Source organism: Schistocerca cancellata, chromosome 6 (assembly GCF_023864275.1).
Source record: "Schistocerca cancellata isolate TAMUIC-IGC-003103 chromosome 6, iqSchCanc2.1, whole genome shotgun sequence".
NCBI classification, from domain to species: Eukaryota; Metazoa; Arthropoda; class Insecta; order Orthoptera; family Acrididae; genus Schistocerca; species Schistocerca cancellata.
In genome coordinates, this window is record NC_064631.1 from 441,783,419 (window position 1) to 441,797,346 (window position 13,928).

Below are 13,928 nucleotides of genomic sequence, written 5' to 3' on the forward strand. Positions count from 1 at the left end.
ACTGAGTTAGGTTTAAAAGTAATGATGCAACATATTTGACTCATTAACGGAGACACAAAGTTATTCATCTTCATATGAGAAGCCGACAGACAGGCACATAGTCAAAGGATGGTAGTTTGTTTCTAACAAAATTTTATTTATGTGACATTAGTTGAATTTTGCAACTAAGTTCATGATGTGCACGAGACCTATTATAGAAATTATTTTCTCTGTTTCTCTTCCGTTGAGACAATATTAATAGTAACCGGAGACCTTCCGCATGTGATACAGTTACCTATAATGAAACACTGTCTGAAAAAAGCTGCGTATATGTTCAGTAAGATCTTAATAAGATTAAAAATGCTGCAAACATTATCAATCTGCTTTAAATGTACAGAATTGTATTATCTTGCACTTCACTGAACTGAAAAACAACTTTGTATTCTGTGACTACAGTGTCAGTGAATTACGATTTGAATCTGTCAACTTCTACAAATACTTGAGTCGAACAGTTTGTAGGAATATGAACGGAAACGATCCTATAGGCTAAGTGGTAGATAAAGCTGGCGGAGGACTGCAGTTCAGTGGTAGAACACAGGGGACATGCAATCAGTCTAGAAAAATGATTGTCTACGAAACACTCGTGCAACCAACCCTAGAATATTGCTCAACTGTACAGGGTCCATACCAGATAGGACTAACATAAGATACTGAACTACACAAAGAAGGGCACCGCGAGTGGTCACAAGTTTGTTCGACCCATGGAAGTGTGTCACGTAGATGCTGGAACAAGTGAACTGGCAGAAGCCTGATAATGGACACATACTATCCCATGAAAGCGTAATGACATTAAGAAAATGCAACAATCTACGTTTCGGTTTCACTGGGATAGCGAAGACCAGGTTAACCTCATTATAAGACGCATGGAGGCGTTTAAGCAGGTGCTAACTGGTCACGTCTGCCCACATACACAGATCCTAAAGTGTGGGGCAACCAGGTCATTCACATTTCCAGCATCTGCCAGTTATTTAGGTCTTTAGGATATGCCTCTCGTAGTTCCATGTATTCATCACCTAGCCTTCATTTCTCACGATGTAGCCCTCAGTCTTAATGTACAAAATCCCGCCCAGGATCTACTGTAAGGAGTCACTTCGGTCGACATAAGATTCTTCTGAAGACTAGAGTATTCTTCGTCAGTATTTTTTTCTTTCCATATTGTTGTTATCTCTTGGATGCCTGGATGCTTATCGTAATTTAAAATGTGGAATTGTATATTGCCGTATTTTGGTGTTCCGTTTTCTTATTTTTGAGTAAGTTCCGTCTGTGTTTCCTATGTCACTGATTCATTGACACATGACAAACTGAATCAACCTGCAATAAATGAATTACATAAATAAATCAGACATATGCTAGGCTTCTTTGACATTGCTGAGATCGGCACTCGGAGAGAAGGAACGTGTCCCATGAGAGCCGGTTTCCGACGTCCTGGACTGCTAATTGACGGCCGGCTGACGCCCTCTCGAGGCGGACTCTGGTTCTCTTCCGGGAGGGACTTTCTCCAGCTGAGCCAGCAAACCAACCTGCTTAAGTGGCGCGCTTACCAGGCTGCCTTCCGATATCGGCTTCTCTGCACTCCTCAGATTATTATCGTATTGATGTTGAACAAACTCCGTCACACCGATTCTACGGGTTGGATTACTTCACAGTAGTTGCTAAAATCTCTCTGCTTCGAGTGAAAAGAACAACAAATTAAAAGACAATCGTATTTTCCACCTTGGCCGTAGTTAGATCACAATCATTCATTTTGTACGATGAACTGATTTCGGGGCGACGTGTCGTTTTCAAATGCTCAAATGAGTAAGCATTCAAAATGACACATCGCCGAAATCAGATGGCCCTGTGAGGTATGCTACCTGTTCAAAAGTTTCTGGACATCTTTTAGTGAACATCAATACGTGATAACCCTTTATGATGGTTTGGACTCTGCTGGGTACACTTCCAACAACGTGTCTGAATGACTCTGGAGGAATGGTAGCCAATTCTTCCTCAAGAGCCGAAACCAGAGAAGAAACAAAATTTGATTACAAAAACAAACTGTGCAAGTGATGCTTTGCCCGTGTGTCACGCTCTGTGAGGAGACAAAATATCTTATTACCCCAAAGAGACATCTACAGGGCAAGAGTGGCAGAAATTCGCACCGTCCGTCTCGGTAGCTGCGCGGTCAGCGTGGCGAATTGGTTCAAATGGCTCAGAGCACTATGGAACTTAACATCTGAGGTCATCAGTCCCCTAGAACTTAGAACTACTTAAAGCTAACTAACCTAAGCACATCACACACATCCATGCCAGAGGCATGATTCGAACCTGCGACCGTAGCAGCCACGTGGTTCCAGACTGAAGCGCCTAGAACCGCTCGGCCACAACGGCCGGCCGCGACGAATTGCTAGCCGATGTGACCCAGGTTCGGTTTCCATCTGGATCGGAGATTTTCTTCGCTCAGGGACTGGGTATTCTATTGTCCTTACGTTCGTATCGCCATAAGTGACATTCCACTGTTGAGATGGTTGTGTGGGGGAGTCCCGAAAACCAATAAATTAAAAAAGAATCAAATGTCCAAATATCAACAAAAATATACGTATGAACGAATCACTTCAAAATGAGAATGAATTCTCGAAACGTGTTGTGCCAAGCATTAAAAAAATGTGGTGCAGTTTTTCATTATTTAAATCATGAATGAAACAGTTACAGGCTTTCCTAAAACATCGCTTATGATGAACGAAATCACGTCAAAACCTCTTAAATACGATACATATATAGCACCGACGCAAATACGTTTCAGAATGACCACAGATCGAAACTGGTCAGTAACGACATATTAAGATAGTGCAATAATGGTCGTCCTGCGTAACTGACTCTGACAATCTACGATGATTTACTGAAAATGGTTTCTTCATTCAGAAATTACGTCGAGGCTGTGGACCCACAGATTAATTATCGATTTTCTGCCACGTTCCTTACGCGTAGAAGACGAGGGAAAAGTGACTGTCTGCTTTTATACTTGCCGTTGTCTTATTCTCATGATCACTACGTGAGATAGGCTCTACGATGCTGGCAGCACAATGACGGCACGACAGTCTTCTTAGAACACAGCTTCTCTAAATTCACCCAGCCGCGTTTCGCGGGAGCTACGTCTTCCATGGATTCCCCCTTTCAGTTCCTGGAGCATTTAAGTTACACTTTCGTAATGGCTGTTCGGATCGTAGCACCGCGTCTGCAAACCGTTTTGCTTACCTTGAATTGTGACGTCGCGAAGACCTCTAAAATAGAGCACAGCGACAGGTCTTAACAAGCCAGAAATGTAAATGCTGGTGTCCGAATTACCGCCTAAGCGAACCACAGCTAATCGCGTATCGCGTTGTGCAGTCAATGGCACCGCATGCCGTCGCGCAAGTCTGGCAACGTTCGTCATCCACGGAGGCTTCACGTATACGTCCGTCGCGATACTCTACCCAGAACAGTGACTCGTCTGAGAAGGCGCCGTGGTGGCTCTCCTGCAGCCAGAGATTGTCGTTGAGCGACGCCAATGCCGGCATGCGTCCTCTTTGCTGCCGTGTCGAGTGGAGTCGCAATAAATGGTCACCGTGCTGACAGTACGTGATGATCCAGACTTTCTCTGTCCGTGCGGATACTTGTCTTGCTGCAAACTTGCCCTTTCAAGGACTTGAATGCTGACAAATAAGACTCCAACAGTTACTGTTGACTAAGCGCAGGTCACAGATGGGCGTCGCGCAGTAAGCAAATTCGCCATCACAGCACTACCCGCCGTTAGTTTCGAATAGTCCGAAGCAGTTTTTGTCGTATTTCACAGTAGACATCGGCGTCGGTAGTACGTAAAACTTCCGCCATGGTTAGCAAAGCCGGCTGTACATATTCGTCTGTCTTTCTTTGAGGAGGCTTTTCAATGTTATTGTCCCGGAATTTATCCTTAAGCCCCTTTGTCTAGTCCGGTTTTCTACTTTAGTACGACGTTAGGGGTTTGCTCAAATTTCATACGTTACATTATAATACTCGTGCACTAGATATTTTATGTTCGATTTTGCAAATCAGAAATGCTGGAAACCTATATACAAAATTATATTTAGTAAAATTAGGTAGTAAACCAATGTCTGCAAGCCAAAACAAAAGGTCACTCCTACTTAAATCCTCGGTATAAATGGAAATTCAGGTGAAAAGGAGGAAACCAAGCTGCAGCGTAGCGTCCCTACAGCGAGCCAAAATAAATGGCGTCAAAAAACCCCAAACAGTATTGGCCTTAACTATTTATAGCCACATTCATAAATCGTCTGCGTACTCCGTAAAACACATTAGCTAGATGTAATTCTTCAGGCTTTCCAGGCGATCTAATGACATCTTGGGTTGTCGGGTGTTCTGCCTTATATCAGCGTCGTACTTGCACGATATTTCGGTAACGTAGCTCGTTACCTTCATCAGGTGCGACCTGAGACAGTCTCGTGCAAGTACGACGCTGATATCTGGCAGATCACCCGACAACCCAAGATGTCACATTAACTAGATTTTTGAAGTGTGTTCTGACGCCTCCTAACCCCAAACTTGAAGCGTTATTGGGTTATTTGGACCCTCCTTAGGTATTTGGGATTGATGGGAGTCTCTGAACATCTGTTTTGGCTGCAATACTAGTCTGAAGAATATTCCCCTCCAGCGTGCAGAAGCCTAATCGCTGCGTGAACTTAGCACATGGCGAAGTTTCGAATCGACCCTGTCATTTATTCTCATTTCCCGAGGGGAACAGTACTACATCACTAGCTGGTCAAGGCGCCGTATCAAGCAGGCAGCTGATGAAACGCCAGTGTCGCCGAAGGTGAACATAACTTTTACTTCACTTTCAACTTCCGTAAAAGCCTCGAAATGACACCATAAATAATCTGGAATGTAGTGATTTATCGTTCGAAATTACTGAATACAGTGTTAGAGTGACAGAAAATATTTTATGGGCTCTTCAGACCAATTTTAGGCTGATCTTTGTCATTAAACGTGCAACAAAAATACTTTAGACAGAAGCGCGGCTCAGAGCGTTTGCATTAATTATTGTCACTTTCACACTGAATGTCAAGCGCTGTGTGTGTAATGAAAAGTTTTTTTTCTCGTTTTCCTCGCTGTACCATACTCCCCAGCACCCAAGGCCAGACACTGTGTCCCACTCAAAAACTCCCTGTTCTGCGCTCATAGGCAGCACACCGCGCCTGGTTCAAATGGCTCTGAGCACTATGGGACTTAACTGCTGTGGTCATCAGTCCCCTAGAACTTAGAACAACTTAAACCTAACTAACCTAAGGACATCACACACATCCATGCCCGAGGCAGGATTCGAACCTGCGACCGTATAGGTCGAGCGGTTCCAGACTGTAGCGCCTAGAACCGCTCGGTCACTCCGGCCGGCACCGCGCCTGGTACACGCGGCGCTCGAGGACCACAGCACAGCTACGACACCTGAGGATGGTCTTATAATAGTCCCAAACCGTTCGTGTGAAATTAAAATAATTTACAACTGTAGCGGTATTTTCAACCTCTGCATTTAAAGATTACCAACTAAATATTTGGAAAACTGAAACATAAAAATGTACTGCATACTCCGTGGACAATAGAGTAACGGATCTGGTGTAGGAAAGATTGAAAGCTGAACCATATACTCCTTAAATATACTTGTCTGTCAGGCGGATACTGCCCCAAAACATCGAGGAAGACGCGAAGCACAAGCTCGTAATAGAGAAAGACTGAATTGAAATGAAATGATTTAGGGAAAGTACCGAAAATCTTTATATGCATTATCAAACTGAGATTTGAACCCGTCTTCTTCCTAATATGACTCCAGTGTATTAAACAACTGCACTCACTTGGCTTGACAGTTTTAATGATTGTAAATGATACTTTAACGTATTTTTATCTCTTGTTTTCACCGTTTTCCGGCGTAAGTTGTTCCGCGTTGCCCTCATCGTGATCGTATTAGTAGCTGTTATTATCCATTTGTTATTACTCATCGCCATTAATCGAAATTTAACAAGCCAATCTTACGGTTAATCTAAATAAATGGTCTTTGAAAGATATTTCAGGTGCAAAAAGTAGCGGTATTTTACAAAGAAATTAGTCTGCTCTTAGACTACTGAAAATACACTCAATGTAGCGAAATTCAAGCTGGGACTCTCCGATTTCCAGTGAACGTGTTTGTCGTCAAGATCTGCAGGCTGTCGAGACTTGGTCTTGTTTACACGAACTGTTCACAAACGTATTTTTCAAATGCTTGTCATACAGAATTATTTTGCCGAGTCGGACGCTTTCTGACACTTAAACTGAATCAGATTCCGTATCCTTGCCGCGTCAGTCGAACATCACGCGCAACAAGACTCGACAGCTAGCGTCGTCCGAGCTCCGGATAATGAACGCGGAACGTGGCGCTGTGGCGCGAGTCTCGGAAGGTCGAAAGAGTGCGCCACCGTCGCTCGCGCAACAGGTAGTATGTCGTGCCACACAGCCGTCGTCAGTCGGCGCTGTAGCATTGCAACGGCAGGAGATGGGGTTATACACGCAAGGTAAAGAAAGCTCCGAGCGGCGCGACTCGCGATTTCAAAACATTTGTGTGTTGTTTCATGTTTGTTTACGTAGAAACGTTCCTTCGCTATGGAACGTTTCTTCTATTAACTAACTCGTAGCAACGATTCTGTACTGCAGTGCAAGCTGTTACTTACAATCAAGGCAGTATTGTCTTTCCTTTTGCTGTTAATTTTTAATCCTTAGTGCTTCACATTTAACAGTAGATGACGTGAATAGCTAGACAGAATTGCAGTATGTCTGAAGATTTTGACAACAAATAGATGCCTGACGATTGTTGGTGTGATACGTACTAGTGTTTTTTGTGTCTTTTTCAGTATATTTTTTATATGGATAATAATTTGCCGCTTGCTGTTATTTAGGAGTGAACAAACATGTGGCTGCTACGTATCTTATCTGAAGTAACAACAGAAGTATAAAATGAATTGAATTATCTTTTTCTTGAACTTTGATACTTCAGCCATTTGTATTTGTTTCAGACTACAGTAATGTCGGCAATATACTCGGACGAAAAGTTTGTCGCCATGTGAAACCAAAGAATTAAGTTATGTATCAATCGTAACGAGTCATTAATCTAAGAAACTAAATATGGAAAAAACAAAACATTTTCTCAACTTTTACGTTTGAAATACTAAGTAAAGTTACTTATTTTAGTTTTCTCGCTTAATTTGGTTTTGCAGTTGTGTGTAAAACACATCTAGGCACGAAGCAGAAGTCAAATAAACGTAATCCTTCTCAAAGAGTCTTAGTAGATCTCTATCTATTAAACGTTCATTGTTAGATGTTGATGGTTTTCCTCATGGGAAGACTGTTGTCGACCACATCGACGGCAGCGTGCAACTTGTTATCACATTCGTCATGTAAGGATGTTCACAGATTCGTATGTGGGTGCTGATCGCATAGAGCCGTTTGTGTTACGATTTGACGTAGTAGGCAAGGGAACGCGGCATGCCTAAAGAGCTGATGCGCATGTTTCCCATTATGTATTAACCGCTTGTGTTCACGGGCCTAAGTAGTTTGTGTAGGCTATTGCTTAATTTTCTATTATGTTATTCTTAGTGAGTCGCAGTTCCACGTAAATGTGAGCACTTGAATGCCAGTAAACCAGAAAAAAAGGAGTAAGATCTAAGGCGTACGGATGTCGATTACTTCCTATCTATCGATTACTTCCTAATACATACGTTAAGCGTCATGAAGCAGGAGATATCGTGCACCTTTTTTGTCGTCGTACGACTTGAAGGACCGCAAGTAGGTAATTGAAGATGCTGTCCACACGAATGAGCACAGGTGAAATGGCATGGAGGTCCAAGCAACGGCTTCTGATTTTTACGTGTATGTCGGAGAATAACGGTACTTCATACGCTAATTTACCACAAATATGCCAGAGACAGCAAAATATCAGTTGCATAAACTGAAATGAAAAGAACATCCGCAAGGTGTTGATACTTAAAATAGCTTTCGAATAATCGAGGAAGGTCTCATGAAATGGTTTGTCACGATTTGGTTTATCGCAGAATATTAGTGGTAGTGGAGGATGTTTCATACTATCGCTAGTTTTTTCTTTTTCAGGTATATTCTCATATGGATACTAGAAAACCCCGTGAACCATCTCTTCTCACCGCATCTTGTGGGACTTCAGTGTGATGTTTCATAGAGACAATGCGATTGTTTTGTGTAGTATCGGAAAAAAACTGGTTGTGTACATCTGCTAGACAGTTTTCCATCTGTTTTCAAACTTTTCAGGCAACGTGTGATGCAACCGTATTGACTAACCTGGCAATAGGTGCACGAATTTCGTTCACGCATTTCTTCAGGCCAGTTCGGCGAATATCCCAGTATACCACAGTACTGCTCAAGTGTGTCTCACGATAATCGTACGTGCAATCCTCCTCCTACACTGTTCACACTCTTATAGAAATTTCCTTGCACACTCGTGTCTACCATCTGCTATCTCTATTACTAACGTTGAGTATTCGTTTCCCTTCACATTGCCGTGAAATACTACAGTTGTATGTTTGTGACGTAGCTGAGGCGAGAGACTTATTACTTACGTTGCACATGCATATTATCATTTCCTCAAATTTTTGCACTTTACCATTAATTCGTGCGCATTTAAAGCAAACTATGATTCTCTAAACTGAACGAAGATATCAACGGCGTTCTGGAATTCCTGTTGGTTACTCAGCGATGTTTTCTTGCGAACAGCAGCACTGTGAGTGGGCAGTCGATGTGTACGCTTCTCGCTCTGTGATACTCTTCAAACACAGGGAGAGCGCGAACAGCAATGTCACGATTTCTTAGGGAATTCGAGAAAATCATTGTTTCTGATGAATGTTCGTCGGATAAGCAATAAAGTTATACCGAATACCACAATAAGGGCGATTTGCAGAGAGATGTGAAGCTCTGGTGAAGTGCATAGACGAGAATCTGTGAATGCGATTCTGAGAGATCATGTGTCCAGGTATAGAAGATTTATAGTGGGAACATTTGGCGCCGTCGCGGATCATGCATCTAAGTTTCCAATGTTCTGGTTTTTTTTCCCTAGAGTGAAGTGTAGAGGAGAATAGTGTACTGTGGTACAGCTGTCAGCTTTCCGTAGACGTATCTGTCCGCGGGCTGTGCGCCTTATCATCGTGAGAGCAGATACTAGCCACTGTCTGCATGACTCACCGTCAGTACCCACTTCCGGAACTTATTGTCTCTAGCCAGTGACTCACACACACCGTTGAAAATATTGCCTGCAGTAGCAGAAAAATCGCCCAGTACAATGTCGTGCGTTTTGTACTCATGTGCAGTCCGTGGGGGTGGGGTGGGGGGAGGTGCACTTCTCATTTCATAAGGAAGGTGTGGAGACGACTTTTCTGCATTCGATGCCGTTCTACCGCTATGTTCTTGAGCATGCGGTATCTGGTTCATTGTTATGAGAGAAGTTTTCGAGAGTCATGTCTTTTATGACATTGATAGACTATTTGTCCAACTGATCTATTTTTGTACTCTGTCGCACGTCACCATGGATCAATTGAGTAATCAGAGGAAGCCATACCACAGCTATTTCCTCTATGAACAACTTTCGTGACAGGCACAATAAAGCAATAGTTGTATGGCATAACTGGCCTCGTGCAATTCTTTCAATTAGACGCCACTTCGACAGCCTGCATGGCCCGAAAGTATCCCAGTAATCCTGCAGGAGAAAAGCGACCTACAGTTTAACGCCGAACCCAAACCACGTGCCTTTCCTGGCATGTCTTCACGTTATTGAGAGGTGAAGGCTAGAGTATAGGTAGAGTAAAAATTGCTGGTATCCTATCACGTGACCTTTTGGTTGACAGGATTGCTTTACCACTAGACCACCAATACGAACTGTGGTAGGTATCGGACAGAGGGTTATGGGACGCATGTGTAAAGTGATGTTTGACAGCAGGCGCAAGAGAGGATTTATTTTAAACGTGTATTTACGCTCGATGACACACATACCTATAATCAATCACCGGATGATGAGATTAAGTTCAAAACTCGTACTGAAATACGTGCATAAGAATAAAAAACTTGTAAATAAAGATATGGTTAATTAGGAGCATATACACACAAATTTTCATCACAATAAAGTATGAAAAAGAGCCAGTGGAACATTCGCTGTTCTGAGCACACGTGAGCTATTATCGTTGTATCTTCACTACAAGTGAAGGGTACGCAGCAGTTCACCGATGGAAACACTTGTGTTGGCGAGGAAACCAGTTTACTATTTGAATCGAACACCACGTTGTGAAATGTAATCACACAATATAGCACTCTATTCGAGGTATCTCAGTCGACCACTGTTTTGTTATTGTCATACACACCTAGTTGTTAGGTGTCGCTTATGTATATTTGCGCATTGACGCACGACCCAGATGTAACTGGTTGGTGATCATTGAGAAGGAAGAAAGTTCCACCACCAGAATATGTCCTGAAAGCATAGCAGAGGTCGTGCTGTACCATTCTGGATGTGAAAACGGGGTGCCGAAGTCATAGATTAAATCGCTAATCTCTCTATTGTGCCTATTCGCATAATGGCGGCTTCATAGCTCCCTAATTCAGAATGGTGGGTGAGGAGCCAGAGACAGTTTGCATCCTCTGCACTCTATCTAAAACCTTTAATAGATAGACTTAATCATTAGACATTGCATGGAGAAGTGTCAGTGGAGCTTCTCTATTAGGGCAGTTGAATCTTAACATGGGGATCTCGACCGAATTACTTTACACAGTATATAAAAGCTTAGCCTCGGATCGTGAGGAGAGGGGTTCAAATCCATGTCCCGCTATCTCCTGCTTAATTTTTCCATAGTTTCCAAATAATCACTACAGGAAAAGGTCAGGACTATTTCTTGACCTATCCTCGTCCACAAAAGCTCGTGCTCCAGCTCTTAATGGCCACGACGTTGACTGCACGGTAATCAGCAGCCCCACTTCCACTGGGGTCTCCCAGTCTAAGACACTAGGTCTTTGCTTTGCTGTATGTTATTAGCGTCTACAAATGATCATTTAGAAGTTGAAAGAGCTTGGTCTGGGCTTCGTCCTTTTTAAAAATGAAACGTTTTTAGAAAATTGACGATATTATCACGTTCTTGTCTCCTCCACACGTACCACTTATAGTCGCTGAAGGAATCGTACACAGGTGTGTGTGTGTGTGTGTGTGTGTGTGTGTGTGTGTGTGTGTGTGTGTGTGTGTCGACGCCATGTATCGCTGGCTTTCTCCGCAGCTCACGGAAGCAGTTGACGCTCCCAGAATGTGTTCACGGCCGGCGAAAGCGTGACCTTGGCAAGTTCCAAGACTCTTTTCAATATGCAATTCACCTCTCACTCCCACGAACTCCCCTAACTGTAACTCATTTCCCACTTGCCCCTTCTCTCACTGTTTGTCATCACCTCTCTGTGTCTGTCATTGTCGCCCGTGTAACAGCCACAGTATCTTTCGTTCTGTCGTACTGGTATGTCTCACTGTCAATGTCTCCCTCTTGCTCTCGCATACTACTTATTCATTCACTCATTCATTCCCACTACTTCTGTCTCTCGTGTCACTATCTCTCTCTCTTCCTCTTCATATTTGTCGTTGCCAGACACTCTCAACATCACTAGCTCTCATCAACTTCCACTTTCTCCTTATCTTTATTCCTCTCCAACTCGCATTGTCTCCTTCATTCGTTTCGTAACACAGTTACGTCATTATCAATTATGTTCCACTGACACTATGTCCCATACTATCAATGTGTCCTTTGCTTTTTCTATACCACAGCCGCTGTCTTCTTTCATTATTTTGCTACTGCCATTGGCTCCTTCTCTCTTAACATGACAATCGCGGATATGTTCGCATGCCAACATTTTTGGGAAAATTTTTAAAGGTGCTGAGGCAGTTACAATAAGGCAGCTGTTACCCCATTTTTCAGTCAGTCTTTTAAATAGAAGCATATTCTCCGTTTTTTCGCCACGTTAGGATGATTTTCACTGGTTCCCTCGTTTTTCCCGCCGCAGCAGGGCACATCACCCATACGAAAAGAACTTTATGGGTCAGTAAAATTTTGGCAGTTTACTTATGTAAATTGAAATGACGTAAGACTATTTACCCCTCAAACCGGATCTTACGTGCACCAAAATTTTGCATTTGCATCAGTACTATATGGCGTTCCCAGAACTCTTCTGAAGATTATGGAGAAACTTTACAGCATATTACTTCTCCGTGATACGTCACGTTACAAACTACGTTTTCGTTTCTAACAGGATTTTACGTGCATATATCGCGTGTAGAAGTAGGGTAACTGTGAACCTCCGTACCTGAAAAACGGACAAAGATGTCAAGGAAGTTTTAAAGATTTTTTCGAGTTCAGGGTTTAGAATATATCGTAAAAATTTCAGCCATGTGCTGTGCATACCTGTCTTCGAATCCACAGCTCGGTTTTGGTACCCGAAAACCATGTTTTTCGGGTTTTGTCAGAAACCACACATGGACTATATGTTGCCTTCGTAAGATCTTTAAGGCGCACCATAGACTACATGGAACGCAAAACGAACGAACCGATTTGTTGCTTTTGCCTGAGTTGGAGGAAGTGTGTAATATTCAAACTTCGACACTGTGATATAATATCGTTACAGTATTACTATCGTTATGTGGGGGTATACAAATGGCCCCTAGCCGAAGGGCTATCCAAAACACTTAATCATATTTTTCCGTCACCAATAGATTCCGAGGTATGAGCCGGGGACAAATCCCGTTTTTATGCGCGGCGTTTTGGAACGCATTCACCCTTCAGCAAATGTGGGTCTGTAAACACAGGAGATGTAGACTTGTATACGTTCGCCGTTTGGGTTTTCTACAGTGTTATGGACGTATGAATGCATCCTGAGGCGCCGTCCTCTCCCACTGCTGCGGACGAATTACTTCGATAACTCGAGATTCGAGTATTCATGCATACAACGTATGTCTTATTGCTTTTTATCATTTTCAGAAAACCTCGTTTCGATATCTTGAACTGTTTGAAATTTGACGATTGTTAGGAACACACAATTCGCGATTTGCAAGGACATGAATTAGCGCGTCGCGTGCGACCTTCCTTCGGATATACGGTAAAACCCAATAACTCGAGAAAGAAATGAGATATTCTTCTGCCCTCAGTTTTAAATAAAATTTCGATATCTCATCGACATGTCATTCAATGCAGTGTATTAGCTAAAATCAACCATACGTAAAGTTTACGCAATGCGTTTTTACTTCTTCGAATTCTTTGAAATTTCGTGCAGTGTTTTACTTAATTTGATGCAGCGCAGTAAGTATGACGGACAACGATAAGAAATTGTGTTTTTTATTGACTGAAGGTATCAGACTGTACGATCTGCAAAAATGAAAAATTTTCCCCCAAATGCCGGCCGCTGTGGTCGAGCAGTTCTAGGCGCTTCAGTCCGGAACCACGCGGCTGCTACTGTCGCAGGTTCGAATCCAGCCTCGAGCGTGGATGTGTGTCCTTAGGTTAGTTAGGTTTAAGTAGTTCTAAGTTCTAGGGGACTGATGACTTCAGATGTTAAATCCCTTAGTGCTTAGAGCCATTTGAACCATTCCCCCCCCCCCCCCCAAACAGTTGTCGAAAAATCGGATGATAAATATTTCATATCGGCCAGAACGCAGCCTCTGAGCACAGGCACCAGCGTTCGGCCCCAGCGCGGAATTCAGAGAGCTCGTCTGTAGCAACAAAAGTTTCACTGGTGCATGCTGTCGCAAGCATACCGATCTCTCACTGGCGACGTGTACGTGCTTTTAGAAATGAAGCCCTTTGTTCTCTTTATAGATGTTTTATGCC

The 13,928-nt window shown here is 42.9% G+C and overlaps 1 protein-coding gene across 6 annotated transcripts in view; it reads left to right on the top strand.

Annotated features, from left to right (window-relative positions):
- LOC126190768 (hepatocyte nuclear factor 4-gamma) overlaps positions 1-13,928 on the top strand; it is a 218,508-nt gene that overhangs the window by 138,557 nt on the left and 66,023 nt on the right. Inside the window, exon 1 of one of the 6 annotated variants that reach the window (XM_049931296.1) lies at positions 6,484-6,584. The exons of the other annotated variants lie outside the window; for them this stretch is intronic. Coding sequence (XP_049787253.1) covers positions 6,566-6,584 — 19 coding nt within the window. The 5' untranslated portion in view covers positions 6,484-6,565. Of the gene's footprint in view, positions 1-6,483; positions 6,585-13,928 lie in introns of those variants that run through there. 6 annotated transcript variants of the gene reach the window in all.